Here is an 18,914-nt window from a genome sequence, read left to right as displayed (position 1 = left end):
GGGGGTTATGGGGTTGTTTATTTGTTTTTGCTGATTTGCAGAAGAACGCTGTAAAGCCTATATGTTAATTCTTTATAAGCTGAGCATAGCAAATGTCCTAGTCTGACAAATGATGGCTAATTCTGTTCTTTGTTAAGCAGAATTCTTTAATTTTGATGCATTCTAATACATCAGTTTCTCCCCGCACGGTTCGTGGTTTTGGTGGCTGGCTATAATAAAAATCCTTACTTACCCCTGAGTCAGTCACAAAAAATTCTACAGTTTCTTCTAATAGCTTTATAATTTTGCCTCTCACATTTAGGCTTTTAATCGATCTAAAGTTTATTTTTATATGTGATGTGATGCAAGAACTTAATTTCAATCTTTTCTATATAGAGACTCTATTTTCCCAGCACCATTAAATAGACCATCCTTTCTTCCACTGATTTGTGATAGCAATCTATCATATACTTAGTTCTCACATGTGCAAATGTCTATTTATGGACTCTGCATCCTATTTCATTGGGTTTTTTGTTTGTTCCACTCCAAAACAACATTGTCAGAACCAAACTCCAAATACAAAGAAAGGTCTAAACAATCTTAAATATATAAGCTTATATAATTAAGTTTATAAATATAAATATAAAGGTAAATACATAAGTTTCCAGTGATGTAAATCAGAGGTAAGCAAACTTTTTCTGCAAAGGGCCAGAGAATAGATATTATAAGCCTTGTGGACCATAGGGTCTCTGTCACAGCTACTCAATTTTGCCAAAGGGATGTGAGAGTAGCCATAGATAAACAAATAAATGAGCTCGACTGTGTTCCAATAAAAGTTTATTTACAAAAACAGGCAGCAGGCAGGATTTGACCCACAGGCCATATTTTGCAGATCCCTGATACAGATAAAAGAGTCAAAGATGTATGTACTCACATTTAATTTAAAACTTTTATGACAAATAAATATTTAAAAGACATATACAATAATATATCAATTTAGAAATATTGCTTTTTCCACTTTCTTATTTAAAAAAGCTGTTTTATCCAAATTTTTCAAGTCTATTTTCTCCATCCTCACCAAAGCAACTCATTGAACTGTTTTCCAAAGTAAAATTTCTTCACTTCTGAGTTCTTTAAGAAAACAGAAATTTTTCAATCTGTTAGCTCCTAGTAATCCTGCTGTGCCTGGTAATTTTATGCCCAGCCACATAGGTTTTTGTTGCTGTTGTTGTTTTCCCATTCATCTTATAAGTGTGCTTTCATGATTTCCATAACACTGACTTTCATCAGATGATGAGTTTGAAGTTGTGCTTTCTACAAGTTCATGGCATGAAGTTATAAAATGTGATCATTAAATGTAGTCACACACATTATAGAGTGCTTTTCAAACTGCAGAGTGCAACCCAATACAAGGACATAAAATCAATTTAGCAGGCCAAGACTCATGATTTTTAATGAAATAGAATAGCTCATAGCATTGGAAAGAGTGCAAATAAGATTTCATATAAATCTTGTTTCTATTACACATATATATGTATATTTCTATGTAGGTATGTGTATACTGGGTTATAGTGCAAAATATATTTCTTTTTATGGATGGAAGTTTCTAAAAAATGTATGAAAGCCACTGCTTTACTAATCTGCTGACAGAACGGACTAATGTCCTTTTATTAAAAAAAAGAATAAACATATGTCATATAGATGGCCATCCCAGTCACATAGCAGGTCTCTCCTCTGAACTTCTGAATAGCTGCCGAAGTGACTATTACAACTCTACTGTTTTTCTAAAATACAAATCTGATCATATCATCCTGTTCCTCTGCCTGGATTGCCTTTTCTCCCTTTCTTGGCCAGATGCAGAGGCACCAAAACATCAAACAGTAGGGCATGCTCAAGAAATGGTATCTATAGCATTATCAAATAAATGGGAAGCTAGAAACATAGACACCCTGACGTAGTAACTAGATTTAACATTTGAAAATATTTTTAAATAGCTGAAGTACTTCACTTTCACAAATAACTATAATTTTTCCAAAGTATTACGAAAAAATAATGGCATCAGAATGTATACCACAGCACTATTCATAGCCAAAAACTGGAAACAACCACAAAGTACAGAAATAGTAAAACATAAATGAATTGTAGTATATTCAGATACTAGAGTACCATACAATCATGAGAATGTATGAAATACAACTATATGCAATTATATGAATGGATCTCACAAACACGTTAAGCAACGTAATATAGATACAATATACCAAATGATTCTATTTGTATGAAGTCTAAATATAAGTAGGCAAAAATAATATGTGGTGCTAGAAAAAATTCAAGATAAAAGCCACCCCCTGGGGTGGTAGACAGTCCTTCCTGGAAGGGAGCATAAGGAAGAGATCCTGGAGGGCTGGTAATGTTCTGCTTCTTGTTTTCAGTGATGATTTCCAGATATATTCACTGTCTGACAATTCAATGAGCTGTATATTTTCAAATTGTGCACTTTTCACTACATATGTTATGTTTTAATAAAAACTCTACTTGGCAATAAACACTTTGGTACTTTTATCAATTTTTCTAAATGCATTTTCTGAACAAGCAATCTATCATCATAATTTTTCTTTATTTATTGATCCCTTTTTTGAGCCAAAAGGAATTTAAGGTGGTTCTAAGATACATGACAAATGCAGTCAATTTTAGACCACTCAGGTTGAAGACTATCTATGTTGGACCTGGAAACATATTCATGTGCAGGAACTGCCTTCACTATTTCACAAGTCTATATCAACTGCTTTGACCAGTCAAGCACCAATAAGAAGTACGTAGCTTACAAGAAAACATCTTTGTCCATATCATCCTCAAGCTTCAGAAAAAGTAGAAAAAAAACAAGTGGAATTTTTTAAAGTAAAATTAAATTAACAATATTCTCAATGACCCTTCAATTTCCATTGCCATTAGCCTTCAAAACAATAAAATCAACTTTTGGGGAGATCGATCAGCTTCCCCTTATAAGTTAATAATAGGCTGCCCAGGCATTTAGTATTTCACTTCTGACCCTAGAGTCAGCTCTATTGCAAGTTAACGTGATTAAGCACAGCAAAGGAATCATGTGATACACTTAGTCTTATCATCAACAGGTACAAGCAGGATTTCCAAAACATCCTTCTAAGGAACACTCTATGACCTGAAACCTACAGATTTAGTCTTCTGGAAGAGATAGGACAGAAAAACTACCTCAGGGTTATGATGGAAAAGACTGTTAATAAGTCATGTTAACAATTAGCACTTCAACAAAAGCCTCAAAATGTTGATCTTTGGACTCATGTTTCACAACCAAAAAGACACAAACAATTTTGCATGGACTGTTGGAAATCTGCTCCATCAGGAGACCTTAAATAAAAGAATCTTAAGAATCCCCAGAAACAAATGGTCTTTGGAGAGAAAGAGCTAACCAACGACTCTTGGATCAAACAGATGACAAACCAAAGTAGAGAGCTTCCATCCAAGAACAGAAGAATGATTTTCTGATATCTCGCTCCTCCCTTTAAAAATTATTTTGTTTACTCTTTATCTTATTTATTATTGTACTTTGTAATCTCTAATGTTCAACTAAGGGTTTCTCAGTATGCTTTCATATATTTTCACTGTTTCACATATGTTTTCACTGAGATTTTTAATCTCCTTTCACTGCCACCTAAGAGAATACCAAAAAAACTCCCTGTAATCCCACTGACAAAATTGAATTGGTATTCCTTGAAACACTACATACAGCAAATTTCTTTCCTTTGAGAGGATACTTCTGTATTTGAATTTTCTTCATATTATTAACCTCACCCTTCAGTATTGTAAAAATTAGATCTTGATCTCAAGTCATTACTTACAGCAGTTTCAGAAGAACCAACAGTACCAAGAATGGGGACTAATACTGGAGTTATCTTTGCTACTACAGCATTCTTTTGGCACATCTTTATCATTTGGCATCCTGAAATATCCATCTCATTGCAATAAATAAGAATCAAATGTAAACTAACTGTACTAGATGTTACTAGTGCTCACTATATAGAGTTGCCTCTCTTCATGAGGACATGGAGTTTCTAGACTTCCTTGCAGTTAGTTAAGTGCCTTGTGACAAATTTTGGGCAATGAGTTATGAGTAAAAGTGACCTATGTCACTTCCTGTCTTACACAATTAAGAATAAATGTGTGTAAGTCTTTCATCATATAAATTTCCCTATAAGTATTGCCTCCGCTTCATCTCCCAAATATTAATATGCTGTATTTTCCTTTATTTCTGTTCAAAATATATATGAATTTCCTTTTTTTTTCCTTTGACCCATGGATTATATAATAGTTTCAAATATTTGGGGAGTTTTAAGATATCTTTCTGTTATTAATAACATAATTTTGGTCATAGCACATAGTTTTATGGTTGAATTCTTTTAAATTTATTGAGATGTTTTATGGCTCATAGAATATGTTCTATTTTGTAAAATTTCTGTGTGTACTTTAAAAGAATGAGTATTCTGCTGTTGCTGAGTAGAAATGTTCTAAAAAATTCATTCCATTCAGTTGGTTGATAGTATTGTTCAGGTCTTCTCTATACTTACTGATTTTTCTGTCTACTTGTTCTATCAATTATTGAGAGATAGATTTTGTAATCACTGACAATAATTTAAAATGTCTCTATTTCTTCAAAAAAAAAAAGAAAAGAAAAGAAAATAAAAGAATAAATGTGAGTTTTCCATTCTCTCTCTCTTCCTCTGATGCAGCAATCCTGGTAGCTATGTGTTCTAATTGGCTTGCCAACAAGATGGAAGCAGCCTAGATCCCTAAACTGACACTTGGAAGAGAAGCATTCTATAATCCTATAAATAAGTCTTAGTCTTTTCATGGGCTAGTGCCCCTGGGCTGTGACTGTCACAAGTGCTTCTCAGTTTCTTTTCCTGTTTTGGAGAGACAGGAAGGTTAGGGGGACAATAATTGGGTATTTCTCTACTCTCATGTTGGTTAGGCTCTGGCAAAGTAGTTTCCTTTGAGAATGAAAATCTCTGGGAGTATGTCAAAATGGTTACTTTTCCCATCCCTCTGGTGAAAGTATGAGGGAATTTTTCACTGATCTTTACCTTGAGAACTTGGTAGAGTTCATGGAGGTAAAACTCACAAAACTGGGGTGGGAGATCCCCTAAAGGTGGATTTCCAAGAATTTTTAACTCATAAGTTAGTCCACACTCAGCCTTCAGTATTTCATCAATTTCCTACCAGCTCCTAGCTCCGGTGGTTTCTGCTCCCAGGAAGCTGTGATTCTCTTTATTCACCTCTTCTTTCAGTTGTCAGGGCATTGATTTGTCCTGTGTCCTCAATTTTCTGGGATCTAAGAAGAGTTGTTGATTTTCAGTTTGTTCAGTTTGTTCAGCATTTTTCTCGTTGTAAGGATGGGTGTGACAGCTTCCAAACTCTTTATATGTCAAAGAGGAAACCAGAAGTCTCCACAATATTGTTTTAAATTACTTATCAGCATGTTTTCCCTCTTGAATATGAAATATTTGAGAGCAGGAACCATAGTACTTTTATCTCTGGATGCCTAGTACCGTGCACAGTGTGAGAATTTTCAGGGCTAAGTCTTGGACCTTCTTATCTGCTCTTCATCACATACTCTCTCTCTACGTCATCTTGTCTACTCTTCTAGTTTTATGCATCATACTGACAACTCTGAAAGTTATATCTGCAGCTAATCCATATCTCTCCTTCAAAGCTGGTTAACTTATTAGCATATTAAACTTTAAAAATTTTAAACTTCAGTTTTAGTTTCTACTACTAACCTGTTCATCCTTTCCCCTTCTTGATCATAGTTAATGGTATCACCACCCAATGAGTTCTTCCAATCAGAAATCTGGCAGTCCTCTTTGATTCTTTCGTCTTCCTTACTAACTTCTTCTAAATCTACTCCACTAACAAATCATGTCATTTCAACCTCCAAATATATCCCCAATCCACTACCCTCTATCTTCAGTATCATCAACCTGGTCCAAGTCATCATAATCTCTAGCCAAGTCCTTCACAAAAGCCTCCTCATTACTTTCTCGACCTCCATCCTCACTCACTCTACTCATAGAACAGCCAGATTGACTTTTATATATAAATTAAATTATGTGACTCCCATGTTTAAAACTTTTCAGTATCTTCCCTTTATACTGACATTCAGATCCAAACTCCTTCTCACTCTCTAGAGAAACAGTGCCCTGTCTGAGTCCTACCTCCAGAACCTCACTTCCTGTCGCACTCCCTCTTGTCCACTATATTACAGCCACACTAGTCTTCTTTGTGTCTCTCAAACCCTTTGCTACCTAAAAACTTTCACCTATGATTTCCCTATGCTTAAAACACTCTTCCCCTTAGCATCTTTTTCCTATTAAAATACCTCATTATCAAAGAGGATTACTACATTAGTGGCCATCTCATTCCAATATTTCAAATTTTAGATTTTCCTATTATTTCAAAAGTACATTTATTATTTAACATGTCACAACATGAATAAAACTGTTATTACATGAAAATTCAAAATCAGACTAATCTAATTGATTAGTTTAATTAATCCGTATTAAAAAACTTACCTTTGATGTTATGCTACATATTGGCAACACCAAGTTAAAAATAACAGCTGCATTAAATAGCATTTATCATTTTTTCCTAGTATGCCCATTTTAATTATCCAAAGACTCGTTTACACCTTAATATAACCTATATTATATTATCTTTACAGACAATTTTCCCTCATTTTAATATTAATGTGAAAAAATAGTGAAAGAAAGAAAAGAATTTAAAATTATTTAATTTGTATATTAAGCAATTTCTGCAAAGATTGAATGAACTGACAATTGAAAACCGGCTCAATCCATTTTCTATGCCTCAGTACTTATGGAAAGTCAAAATTGGACACATTGTTCTACTTATACCTATATTTTCACATGAATTACCACATCAAAATTACATTACATTCAAAGTTCAAAATTACATTCCTGTTACATTTTTAAAAAACTATGAAATAAACAAATTCCAAAAATACAGACCTCAAAGAACCTACATTATTAAAGCTTTGAAAATCACAACCTGGGATTTATAGAAATTCATTAAAATGAAATTACTGTTCAGGAAATATTAGATTTTTAAATACTATCTGATAGAATATTTACTTAGCTATTCTACTGTGAAAACGTTCATACAGAATATGAAAAGCATAAGTCCTACTTTTTAACATTTATAAATTAAAATGAATACCTAGAATTCAACTCTCCAAGATAATTTAATAGGTGAGTGAATAGAAAGTAAGCAGATAGGATGTTATCTTTCTCAAATGGTAGTCAAAGAAAGAAACAAATGAGGTGATTCAGAAATAAGAAGTCCTAGACTCTGATCAAAGAGAAGATGAATTAAAGGAGAAGATTCAGAAGTACCCCGATCTGTGGATCAGAAAGATAAAAGGAAAGCTCCTAGAAAATTATATATCAGAAATCTTCAGCACAATAAGATTGTAAGATGAAGAAAGTAGCTATTAAGAGAACTTATTAGTTCTGATTTTTTTAATTGTATAAATCACAGAACAAGAAGAATGAATTAGTTGTCCACGAAACATTAATGGAAATAATAGTTATTAATATGGAATTAATTTTTAAAATATCAGAAAGTACTAGTCTTTTCTCCTACAATCTTCCTAGCCAAAAGTCAAAGCAAACTGTATTATATTTATTATTGAAATAAAGCTATTTCTTTTCAAATTTGCCTTGATCTTTGTTTATCCCAAACAAATGTCATTGTTTCAATAATTAGCGATCACTTTTTAAAGTTACTAACAAAACATCTATTTTATTTAATGTCCACTGTAATCTACTAAATAACATAACAATCTTGATTATGTTCTAAAACATGCAAACAAGATACATAACTGACATCATTTAAAATTGAGACAAAGTTGCATCTAATTATATTTTGCTATTGATTTTACTACCTTATTATGTTTCAGTGCCTTAGAGAAAAATCAGCAAAACAATGACATTGTGTGCAATTTTAATACAATTTTTGCTGATTAGAGAAAGATTACTGAATTTATTTCTAGTCCTTGGGACACAGTATTCTTACATCATAAAAGGGTAAAACATGTAAAATCAGTTGTGAAGATGCATTTATCGAGTTCCTACCATGGATCAGTCACTCTGCTAGATGGCAAGGATAGAATGTAGACAAGACAAATACGGGTCTTGACTTCAACTGGCTTAAATACAGCAACAATTCCAACCGTAGAACTATATTATCAGCTACTAGGAGAAGCATACCACAATACAGTTTTACTTCAGTTGAAAATGAAACACTGACCAAATTTAAAATAAAATGCATACAAGGTAACATAAAATGGATGAGGGATTACCCTCAATAATAACAAAACAAAAAGACACTATCTTCTAGTTTTCATTAAAGGCAAAATGTGAATGTTTTTCTGAATGTTTCATCTTAAGGCTCCTGGTAGTTATTCTTGTTCTCTCCTAGAGCTCATGTCACTTTTCAATCTACCCATTCCTACAACCAAACCATCTTCTCCATAGACATAATTCCTACTTTTATGAAGTGCAGAGGCGGACTGGTAAGAGCATTTCTGAGTAAGATGGCAGTTATCATGGGGAGTGTGGAATTTAAATCTATGCAATCTTTCTCACATTCTCAAAGAAACTTCCACTTTACAACATAAATAATATTTCTTGCACAAAGTTAAAAAGATACAAGTATGAACAACTTCTTAAAGAGTGTATTTTAATCTACTAATAACTGAAATAAATGGAATTGACATTTTTTAATGTTTCAGACCAATGTGATAATAAATTGCTGGATTTCCCAAATTATGTTTCATAACCTAATGAAATGTTCAGTGAAAACAGGATTCAATAGTCACATAAATTTAGTTAATATTGTATGTTCTAATACTTTGGAGCATATTTAGACACTCAGAAGTATAACAATAAAGAAATCTTCTTAACCTTTTTTAAAAGAACCCTTCCAAAACTACTTGAATTGGGGGGTAAATACCTCTTAATGTCTTCTGGAATTATTTTTGAAAGAAATATACTTTGGAATATACTGCATTGTTAGAGAAAGATATTTTACTGGATAAATACAGTTTATATAATTTATACTAAAGTTGGGGGGAGAATTACCTCTTCGTTCTTACTACCCTATAAATTATCCTTGTTTTCTTTTAATATTTCCATGGGATATGAAGTATCAAAGGTGAAAATATCAAACTCATAACCTAATAATTTTCATTTCTGGGGAATGTTATTCCAAGGGCAGTATACATACTCTTCAGTATGTTATGCTATTAGAGATAATATTTAGTCTGTACAGATCAGCTTACTTACGTCTGGGGCTCCTTTTCATTTTGTTGTTTTTGCTGGGGCTGGAGAACGTTATTTACCAGTTCAGTGATCCCACTAAAGGGAAACCACCTGTTTAAATAAGCAAATAATGTGACTGAATAACCAAATGAATAAAACAATTGTAGGTCAAATGTTTTCTTATCCATACTAATAAAAATACACAGGCACAAAAGCTACAGCCAATGGAAATATGAGCTCCAATTATCATCCAGGCAGTCAGAATATAGGGAAATTAAGTTTGAATACTTAAACCAGTCCACAAGCAGGCAGCAAAAAACTACATCTAGTCAGTATGTAGATGAAGTAAGAAGCTGCAGGCAGCTCTCTTACAAGCCAGAGAGTCAAAAAGCAGAAGACACACTAGCTGCAGCCTATCCAGTATTAGTGTAAGCTAATACCATCCAAGGTGCAGAAAGCAGAATGTGGCAAAGGTACAGAAGTCAAGCCTACTGAACTCTTAATACATTTACTTACTGTGTCAGTTGTGGTTTGTGCTCTTCTTTGACCCTAAAAAGATAAGTTTGCACAACTGAGTGCACTGTACTAGGAACAAATTTCTATCTACAGATCTGTGGTCATATAGAAATGAAAAATGAGGTTTGTTACATAGAAAAGCTGAATGTTTTGCTATAAATTGGAATTATACATTAAAATTAATTTGACACAAAGAGGAAAAGTTGTATTATTTGTTCTTAATAGAGGGCTGATATTAAAATTCTACTCCTGTCCTAATGATTCCATGATTTGGTCCTCAAGTTTTCTGCATATTTGTATTAATATTGATATTGAAGCATTTAAAATAATTATTTTAAAGTATTATATTAAACACAGTTACATTTGGCCTACAGAAGATAAACAGATTTCCTCTTTATTTTTAAAATTTCTTCCTTAATATAAATTGAAGTAAAGGCATAAATATTTTAAATAAAATGTAGGGTTCTATAAATGTATTTTAAAAGCCTTACAAATGGATTCATTTACTTCACAAAGAAGCAGATAAAGGAATTGGGGGATTATGCATCTAATACCTAAAAATGGCTACTAAAATAATTATGTATATTAAATTTAAAATATTCGTAAGCTAAAGTAAATTATTCATATAACTATAACAGACTAAAAATGCATTTAACCTATAATCAACTTGGTGCTTCACTGAAATAGCACTGGATATCTAAAAGGTAGAGAAAGATAAAACACAAGGATAGTGATGCCTCTGAAATGTGGCTTCCCACACTTTGCCTGGGACTGGTCCTGAGAGATAAACCTATGACTCAGTGATCAGTTGATTAGCTTTTACTTTCCCAAAGAAAGACTAAGAATTGGTTAACTAAAATGGGTCGCCAAAATCTAGGACTTTCATTAGGAAATTATATTAACATTGTAAATTAAATTCTTTTTAGATTAAATTGATTTTTTCAATGTTTTCGTATTTTAAATGATATAAGCAATAAATGAAAAGGTATACCCTTATACATTTTTGTGGCCCAATGAATATAATTGGTATTTATATTTCTCTATATTAACTAAAAAAGAATATCCCATGTTCTCTGCATAAACTTCAAAAAGTACAATAGTTTTGACCTAGAGCTAAAGCTACATCATTTAGTATTTAAATAGACATATAATAGATTAATAATAAAAGATTATATTTAGCACCAAATATAGAAACACACAAATACAAGCAAACTATAGTGGCAATGGATTCTACCTAGAAAACTTATCATGGTATTTCTTTGAGAATAAGATACAAAAATCTCTTAACGTTTTAGAACAAAACAGTACCCATATAGATAATGACAAAGAAAAATTACCATACCAGCTCATCAAAATGGAGAACAATTCAAGAGTATCCTTCACCAAATAATATGCATGATAAGCAAAAATATTTAAATGAATACATAAAAGAGGAGAAGATATTTGTTAAAGAAGTCCTGGGTGATTCTCTACAAGGAATCATATTTGCTCTTAATTAGTGACAAAAGTTTTTACCATAAACAAATTTATATTAATCATAAATCAGTTTCTAATTTCAAAATCTGTACTTGAAAATATTAATAGACATAAAAATTTAAATTACCAATTCAGAAATTATTTCTGGGCTTTGTAAAATATCTATATGTGAAATATACAAACATTTACATCAGCTTCCCAAATAAAATATGTCATAAATATGGCGGTAAAAATATTTATCTTGTCTTTAAATCAAGAGTATAAAAATTTTCTTCTTTTGTCCAATATGTTAGATAAAATCAAACCTCAAAGTATCAGACCATAATTAAAATTCATGTTGAGATAATAATTTAAGAACTTGTAATATTAAAAAGTAATTATATATTTCTTTGACAATACATTAACATTATTGACAATGAACTCCTACATTCCTGCATTCCAGAAAGTGTATGAGGGGCTTCCAGTTTCCAATAAGATACATAAAAAGCTTGGAAATCATCATTCCCACCCTTACAAGAGAAAAAGCTGAACAAACCGAAAATCAATAGCTCTTCTTAGAGTCATCAAAGAATTTAGGTCATAGAGCAGGCAAACTGTTGCCATGAAAACTAGAGAAACAAACAAGTGGATCCAGACTATCACAGTTTACCAAGAGTACAAGCGCAGGAGCAGAAGCCCACACCTGGGACCAGTGTCTGCTGGAACACTTTTAACTATAATTGGCCAATTGCTGGAGACTCACTGTGGACTAGATTGAGAGTTTAAAATTCCAAGGAGTTCCAGTTTGGGGCATACCACCACACTGTCATAAATTTTATCTCCAAAAGCCATACCAGTTGCTCACTGTGAAGATCGGAGAAAAATTTCCTCCTGCATCCAGCAGGAGGAAGGGAAAGAAACCATTTTGAAATACTCCCAGAGCTCTCTGTTCTCTTTAACAATCCTAAACTCAAGGGAAAATATTTTACCAGAGCCTAACCAACTGGCATTTTACCAAAACCAAACAAGCCTGTGGAAGATAATTACCTATTATATCGCCCTCTAACCTTTTATGTGGGAGAAGGACAATACCAAACTAGAGCTCCCTCCAGCCTTCAACATGGGGGAAGGCAAATACCTAACTCAGGCACACTAGAAGAATAAGACCTAATTATAGGACTGTTGAATGCTTGTCCTGTAGCAACACCTTACCACCAAATCATTAGAGTTCTTGAATAATAACGGGATTACAACTATAAGAACTGCAAGCTTTAAACACTATTTAGTAAGAAGTCTCTAGGGAAACACAAAACAGAAAGGAAGACAAAAATAAAGACAATAGAAGAGAGGATTCTGGAAGATGACAAAGTAGAAAGCAACAGAAATCTGCCCCCCCAACCTAGACAATCTGTCTGACATAACTAATTTAGAAATCTGGAGTCTACTGAAGGCTTTCAACTTCAGAAGAAGGCTTGGACTGTACCTTGCTGTTAATTTCAGTCAATTTGAGCTCTTAGCATAGTAGCAGCTACCCATCCCCTACCACCCTGCTCCATGGAAGGTAGCTGTTTACCTGTTCTTGGAGCAATCTATACACAGTTTGCAGGAGCAAGAGTGGGTAAAAAGGCCACTGTCCTCCAAATATCAGATTTGTGCTCTGATCCCTGATTACCGCTTCTCATCTCAGAGGTCCATACAAAGAGGTAAGTGGCCATTGTTGTTGCAATCCCCCCATTGTTGCAAGTCCCTCCCCCTTTGGCTAAGGTGACTTTCAGGATATTTTTAAAGAGCCTGGGCATTTCCCCCCCCACCTTTGTTTTTCTATTTTTCTCCTTTTGGAAGCCAGACATTAAAGACTGAAACATTCAAAAGCAACTGCGTATGAGAAAACAGAAAGTCACCACATTTGCCCAGGGAAAGGAACAGATTCAGAAAAGACCTGAGAAGACCTTAAGTTTATAGCACAGCCTGATCCTCAGCACACAGACAGCCTACAACAAAAAAGAATAAAATAAAATAAAAACAATAACAGAAAATAATAAAACTTAGTGAAGGGTAAGAATCTGATTTCCAGAGTTACCACATATTTAGATTCAAATGTCCAGTTTCCAACAAAAAAGTCACGAGGCATACTGAGAAACAGAAAGTATGGGCCACTCAAAGGAAAAAAGGAACAACAAAAACTGTCCCTGAAAAACACCTGGCATATCTATTAGACAAAGACTTTAAAACAACATTGGTGGGGTTGGGGGGAGGAATTGGGAGACTGGAATTGACACATATACACTATTGATACTATATATAAAATAGGTAACTAAGGAGAACATACTGTATAGCACAAGGAACTCTACTTAATGCACTATGTTGACCTAAACGGGAAGGAAATCCAAAAAAGAGGGGATATATGTATACGTATAGCTGATTCATTTTGCTGTACAGTGGAAACTAACATAACATTGTAAAGCAACTATACTCCAATAAAAATTAATTTTAAAAATTTTTAAAAATTTAAAATAAAAAATAAAACGATCATCTTCAAAATGCTCAAAGAACTGACGATGTAGAGAAGGTCAAGAAAACAATGTGTGAACAAAATGGAAATACCAATAAAGAGACAGAAAACTTAAAAAGAACCCAAAAAGGATTCTGGACTGAAAGCTGTTGGGACTGAGAGCAGGCTACTTACTCCAAGACATGCCACAATGGCATATAGATTATTTTGAATTAAAGTTACTTGAGAATCAGTCAGAGAGAAGAAAAAAAAAAAAATACTTAAAAGAAAACAACACTCTGATCCTTCTCTTTCCTCCTGAAAGCAAGAAAGAAATCTCCAATGTGAAAGTATTCCCCCATACCCAAAGTATAGAAAGCATCCTTATCAACAGAATTAAGAAATTCAAGGCTAAGAAAGCTGTATAAAAAAATCTGTGTGACTTCTTCATTAGTCTGTTACCACAAGTACAAGCCCCTTTGGTAAATCTTCACAAATGATTGTTTCTTTGTCTAAAATTAATTTTTTTTTATAAACAGCCTGCCTTGGTCACTTCAGGGGTTCCATTTCTATGAGACCTCTGTGCATACAAATTAAATTTTTTTTTCTGTTAATCTGCCTTGTGTCAATTATTAGACCAGACAAATCTCCCCCTTCCGAAAAAAGTACAAAAACAGACATGAAAAATTCACTAGAAGGAGGCAGAGGCAGATTTGAGGAGGGAAAATAATCAGTGAACTTGAAGATGAAACAATGAAAAGTACTGAATCTGAAGAACAGAAAGAAAACAGATTGAAGAAAAGACAGTCTAAAGGACTTGTGGGACACCACTAAGCAGACATAGGTTTGATGTGGGAATTCCAGAGGAGGAGAAAGAATATTTGAAGAAATAACAGCTGAAATTTTCCCAAATTTGATGAAATACATTAATATAAACATTAAAGACAATGAACAAATTCCACAAAAGATGAAATCAAGGAGACCCACACCAAGACACAATAAACCAACTAAGTCAAACAAACATATAGAATACAATACCCAACAAGAACAGGAAACACATTCTTTTCAAGTGGAAATGGGACATCTTCCAGGAGAGACCATATGTCAGGTCACTAATTAAGTCTCAGTAAACTTTAAAATATAGAGATCACATAAAATACTGGGGTGGCCAAAAAGTTCATTCGGGTGTTTCCATATGATGTTATGGAAAAACTTGAACGAAATCTTTGGCCAACCCAATATCTTCTTCAAATACAACAGGATAAAGTGAGAAATTGAAAACAGAAGGAAAACTAGAGAAATTACAAATTTGTAGAAATTAAACAACATACACTTTAAAAACATTAGGTAAAAGAAAATACAAGGAAAATTAGAAGATACTCAGAGACAAATCAAAACAAAACAAAACAAAAAATGTACCAAAATTTATGGGATGTGGTTAAGTGGTGCAAAGCAAGAAATTTATAGCTATAAACAATTATTGGCTGGGCCAAAAAGTTCATTTGGGGTTTTCCATAAGGTGATACAAAAAAAACCTGAACAAGCTTTTTGGCCAATCCATACATTAAAAAACAAGAAAGACCTCAAAACAAAAGCCTAATTTTGCACTTATAAAACTAGAAAAAGAAACACAAATTAACCCAAAGCCACCAGAAGGAAGGAAATAATAAAAATTACAGCAGAGATAAATGAAATAGAAAAAAATACAATAGAGAAAATCAATGAAACTAAAAGTTAGTTCTTTGAAAAGATTAACAAAATGAAAAATTTTGTTAGATGGCCTACGAAAAAAAGAGAAAAGAACCAAATTACTAAAACCATAAATGGAAGTGATAACACTACTACTGTTCTACAGAAATAAAAAGGAATATGAGTACTATAACAACTTTATGCCAACAAATTGGACAGCCTAGATGAAATGAACAAATTCCTACAAACACAAAACATACCAAGAAATCACAAAGAAATAGAAAATCTGAATAGGCCTCTAACTAGTAAAAAGATTGAATCATTAATCAAAAATCTCGACAAAGAAAAGCTCTAGACCTGATGCCTTCACTGGTGACTTCTACCAAACACTTAAAAATGAACTAATACCAATCGTTCTCTAACTTTCCCAAAAATTCAAGAGGAAGGAACACTTCCTAACACATTGTTTGAGATCACCAATACCATAATAACAAAGCCACACAAAGATGCTACATGAAGAGAAAACCACAGATCAATATCTAAATACTATGCAAAGCAATCTATAGATTCAATGCAATCCTTATCAAAATCCCAATGATGTTTTTGCCAAAATACAAAAAGTCATCCTTAATTCATATGGAATCTCAAGGGAGCCCAAATAGCCAAAATAATCTTGAAAAGTAAGAACAAAGCTACAGGAATCACACTTCCTGATTCCAAAACTTACAACAAAGGTACAGTAATCAGTGTGGTACTGGCATTAAGACAGACATAGACCAACAGAATACAATAGAGAGCCCAGAAATAAATGCCTTATATACATAAAATCAACTGGATTTTGACAAGTGTGCCAAGACCATTCCATGAGGAAAGGACAGGCTTTTCAACAATGGTGCTGGAAAATTTGGTTATCCACATGAAAAAGAGTGAAGTTAGATCCTTGCTTAATATCATATGTAAATATTAACTCAAAGTCAATCAAAACCTAAATTTAATACTTAAAACTGTAAAATTCTTAGAAGAAATCAGGGACTGTGGTATCTCCAGCTTTGTTCTTCTTTCTCAACACTGTTTTGACTATTTGGAGTTTTTGGTGTTTCCATACAAATATTACAATTATTTGTTCTAGTTCTGTGAAAAATGTCACTGGTATTTTGATGAGTACTGCACTGAATCTGTAGATTGCCTTGAGTAGTATGGTCATTTTAACAATATTCTTCCAATCCATGAGCGGGTATGTCTTTCCATTTGTTTGTGTCATCTTCAATTTTTTTCATCAGTGTCATAGTTTTCTTAGTACGGGTCTTTTATGTCCTTGGTTAGACTTATTCCTAGCTATTTTATTCATTTTGATACAATTGTAAATGGGATTGTTTTCTTAATTTCTCTTTCCAATAGTTCTTTGTTAGTGTATAGAAACGTGACAGATTTCTATATATTAATTTTGCATCCTGCAACTTTACTGAATTCAATGATGAGTTCTAATAGCTTTCTGGTGACATCTTTAGGATTTTCTATATATAGTATCATGTCATTTGCAAACAGTGATAGTTTTACTTCTTCCTTTCCAATCTGGATTTTCTTTTATTTCTTTTTCTTGTCTGATTGCGGTGACTAGGACTTCCAATACTATGTTGAATAAAATGGTGAGAGTAGGTGTCCTTGTCTTGTTCTTGATCTTAGAGGAAAATGATTTCAGCTTTTCATCACTGAGTATGATGTGTTAGCTGTGGGTTTGTCATATATGGCAGTTATTATCTTGCAGTATCTTCCCTCTATACCCACATTGTTGAGAGTTTTTATCATAAATGGATGTTGAATTTTGTTGAAAGCTTTTTCTGCATCTAGTAAAATTATCATATGATTTTTATTCTTCAGTTTGTTAACGTGGTGTATCACATTGATTTATGTGATCACACTGATTCACAGATAATTGAGCCATCCTTGTATCACTGGGATAATTCCCACTTGGTCATGGTGTATGACAGATTTACAACATGAAAGCATTCTTGAGATGGTTGGTAGTAATGCATTAATGCATAAATACATTATGAATGTATTTAGTGAAACTGAACTATACACTTAAAAGTGGTTAAGATGGAATATTTTATGTTTGTATATCTTACCATGAAAAAAAAAAATTGGAAAAAATTTAAGGACAATAGAGGAAATTTTTAGCCTCTGACACCACAGCTACACCAATCAGTAAACACTGCCAGATAAATATAAAATCTGCCACACTAAAGGACTATCTACTGGCCTATCTACCTACATTCCTTTTACCCAATAAACATTGTCTAGCTTTCATCAAAAAATACAAGGCATTCTAAAGGCAAGAATAAACAGTCTGAAGAGACAAAGCACACATCAGAAACAGACTCAGATAAGGCAGAGAACTGGAATTGGGCAAAATAAATACAGTTAATATGTTAAAGGTGCTAATGGAAAAAGCATACAACATGCAAGAACAGATGGGTCCTGTGAGCAGAGAAATAAATTGTTTAAGAAAGAATGAAAAGGAAGTTCTAGAGATAAGTAACACTGTAACAAAAATGAAGAATGCCCATGATGGACTCATCAGTAGACTACACTCAGCTGAGAAAGAATAAATGAACTTGAAGATATGTCAATAAAAACTTCTAAAACTGAAAGGCAAAGAGAGAAAAGAAAAAGATGGAACAGAATGTCCAAGAACTGTGGGATAATTACAAAAAGGTATAATATACATGCAATGGAAATGCTGGAAGGAGAAGAAAGAAAGGAACAGAAGAAACTTTTAGTAATAACGACTGAGAACTTTCCAAAATTAATGACAGACTCCAAGCCACAGATCTAGGAAGCATGAGGAACACCAAGCAGAATTAATATAAAAAAAATTTTTTACACCTCGGAAAATCCTATTCAAACTGCAGAAAACCAAAGACAAAGAGGAAATTCTGAAAGAAGCCAGAAAGAAGACAAACACCTTACCTACAGAGAAACAAACATAAGAATTACTTTGGACTTCTCTTCAGAAACCATGCAAGCAAAAAGAAAGTAGAATAAAATATCTGAATTGTTGAAAGAAAAAAACCCCACCAACCTAGAATTCTGTGTCCAGTGAAATTATTCACTTCAAAAGTGAAGGAGAAATATACCTACTCAGACAAAGAAAAATTGAGGGAATTTGTCATCAATAGACCTGCCTTGCAAAGAGGGTAAAAAAGGGAGAAGAAAATGATATAAGTTGGAAACATCTATATAAAAAATAGGAAGAGCATTAGTGAAGGAATAAATGAGGGCAAAATAAAATCTTTTCTTTTTCTTATTTTTAATTGATCTAAGTTTGTTCAAAATAATAGTAGTAACATTGTATTTGATGATTATAGCTTAGGGATAAGTGAAATGAATGATACCAACTTTCAAGGTAC

At 33.1% G+C, this 18,914-nt stretch overlaps 1 protein-coding gene across 22 annotated transcripts in view; it reads right to left on the bottom strand.

The window, feature by feature from the left end:
* The window catches only part of RIMS2 (regulating synaptic membrane exocytosis 2), a 596,173-nt gene that overhangs the window by 469,686 nt on the left and 107,573 nt on the right, over window positions 1-18,914 (bottom strand). For 8 of the 22 annotated variants that reach the window (XM_082434237.1, XM_082434243.1, XM_082434242.1 and 5 more), the window contains exons 2-3: window positions 9,870-9,902; window positions 9,378-9,464 (exon numbers count right to left, since the gene is read on the bottom strand). The exons of the other annotated variants lie outside the window; for them this stretch is intronic. In XM_082434237.1, coding sequence (XP_082290363.1) covers window positions 9,378-9,464; window positions 9,870-9,902 — 120 coding nt within the window. The remainder of the gene's footprint in view (window positions 1-9,377; window positions 9,465-9,869; window positions 9,903-18,914) is intronic. 22 annotated transcript variants of the gene reach the window in all.

The sequence above is a fragment of the Balaenoptera physalus genome (assembly GCF_965194825.1).
Source record: "Balaenoptera physalus genome assembly, chromosome: 17".
Taxonomy (NCBI): Eukaryota; Metazoa; Chordata; class Mammalia; order Artiodactyla; family Balaenopteridae; genus Balaenoptera; species Balaenoptera physalus.
This window is presented reverse-complemented; position numbering and strand designations above follow the sequence as displayed.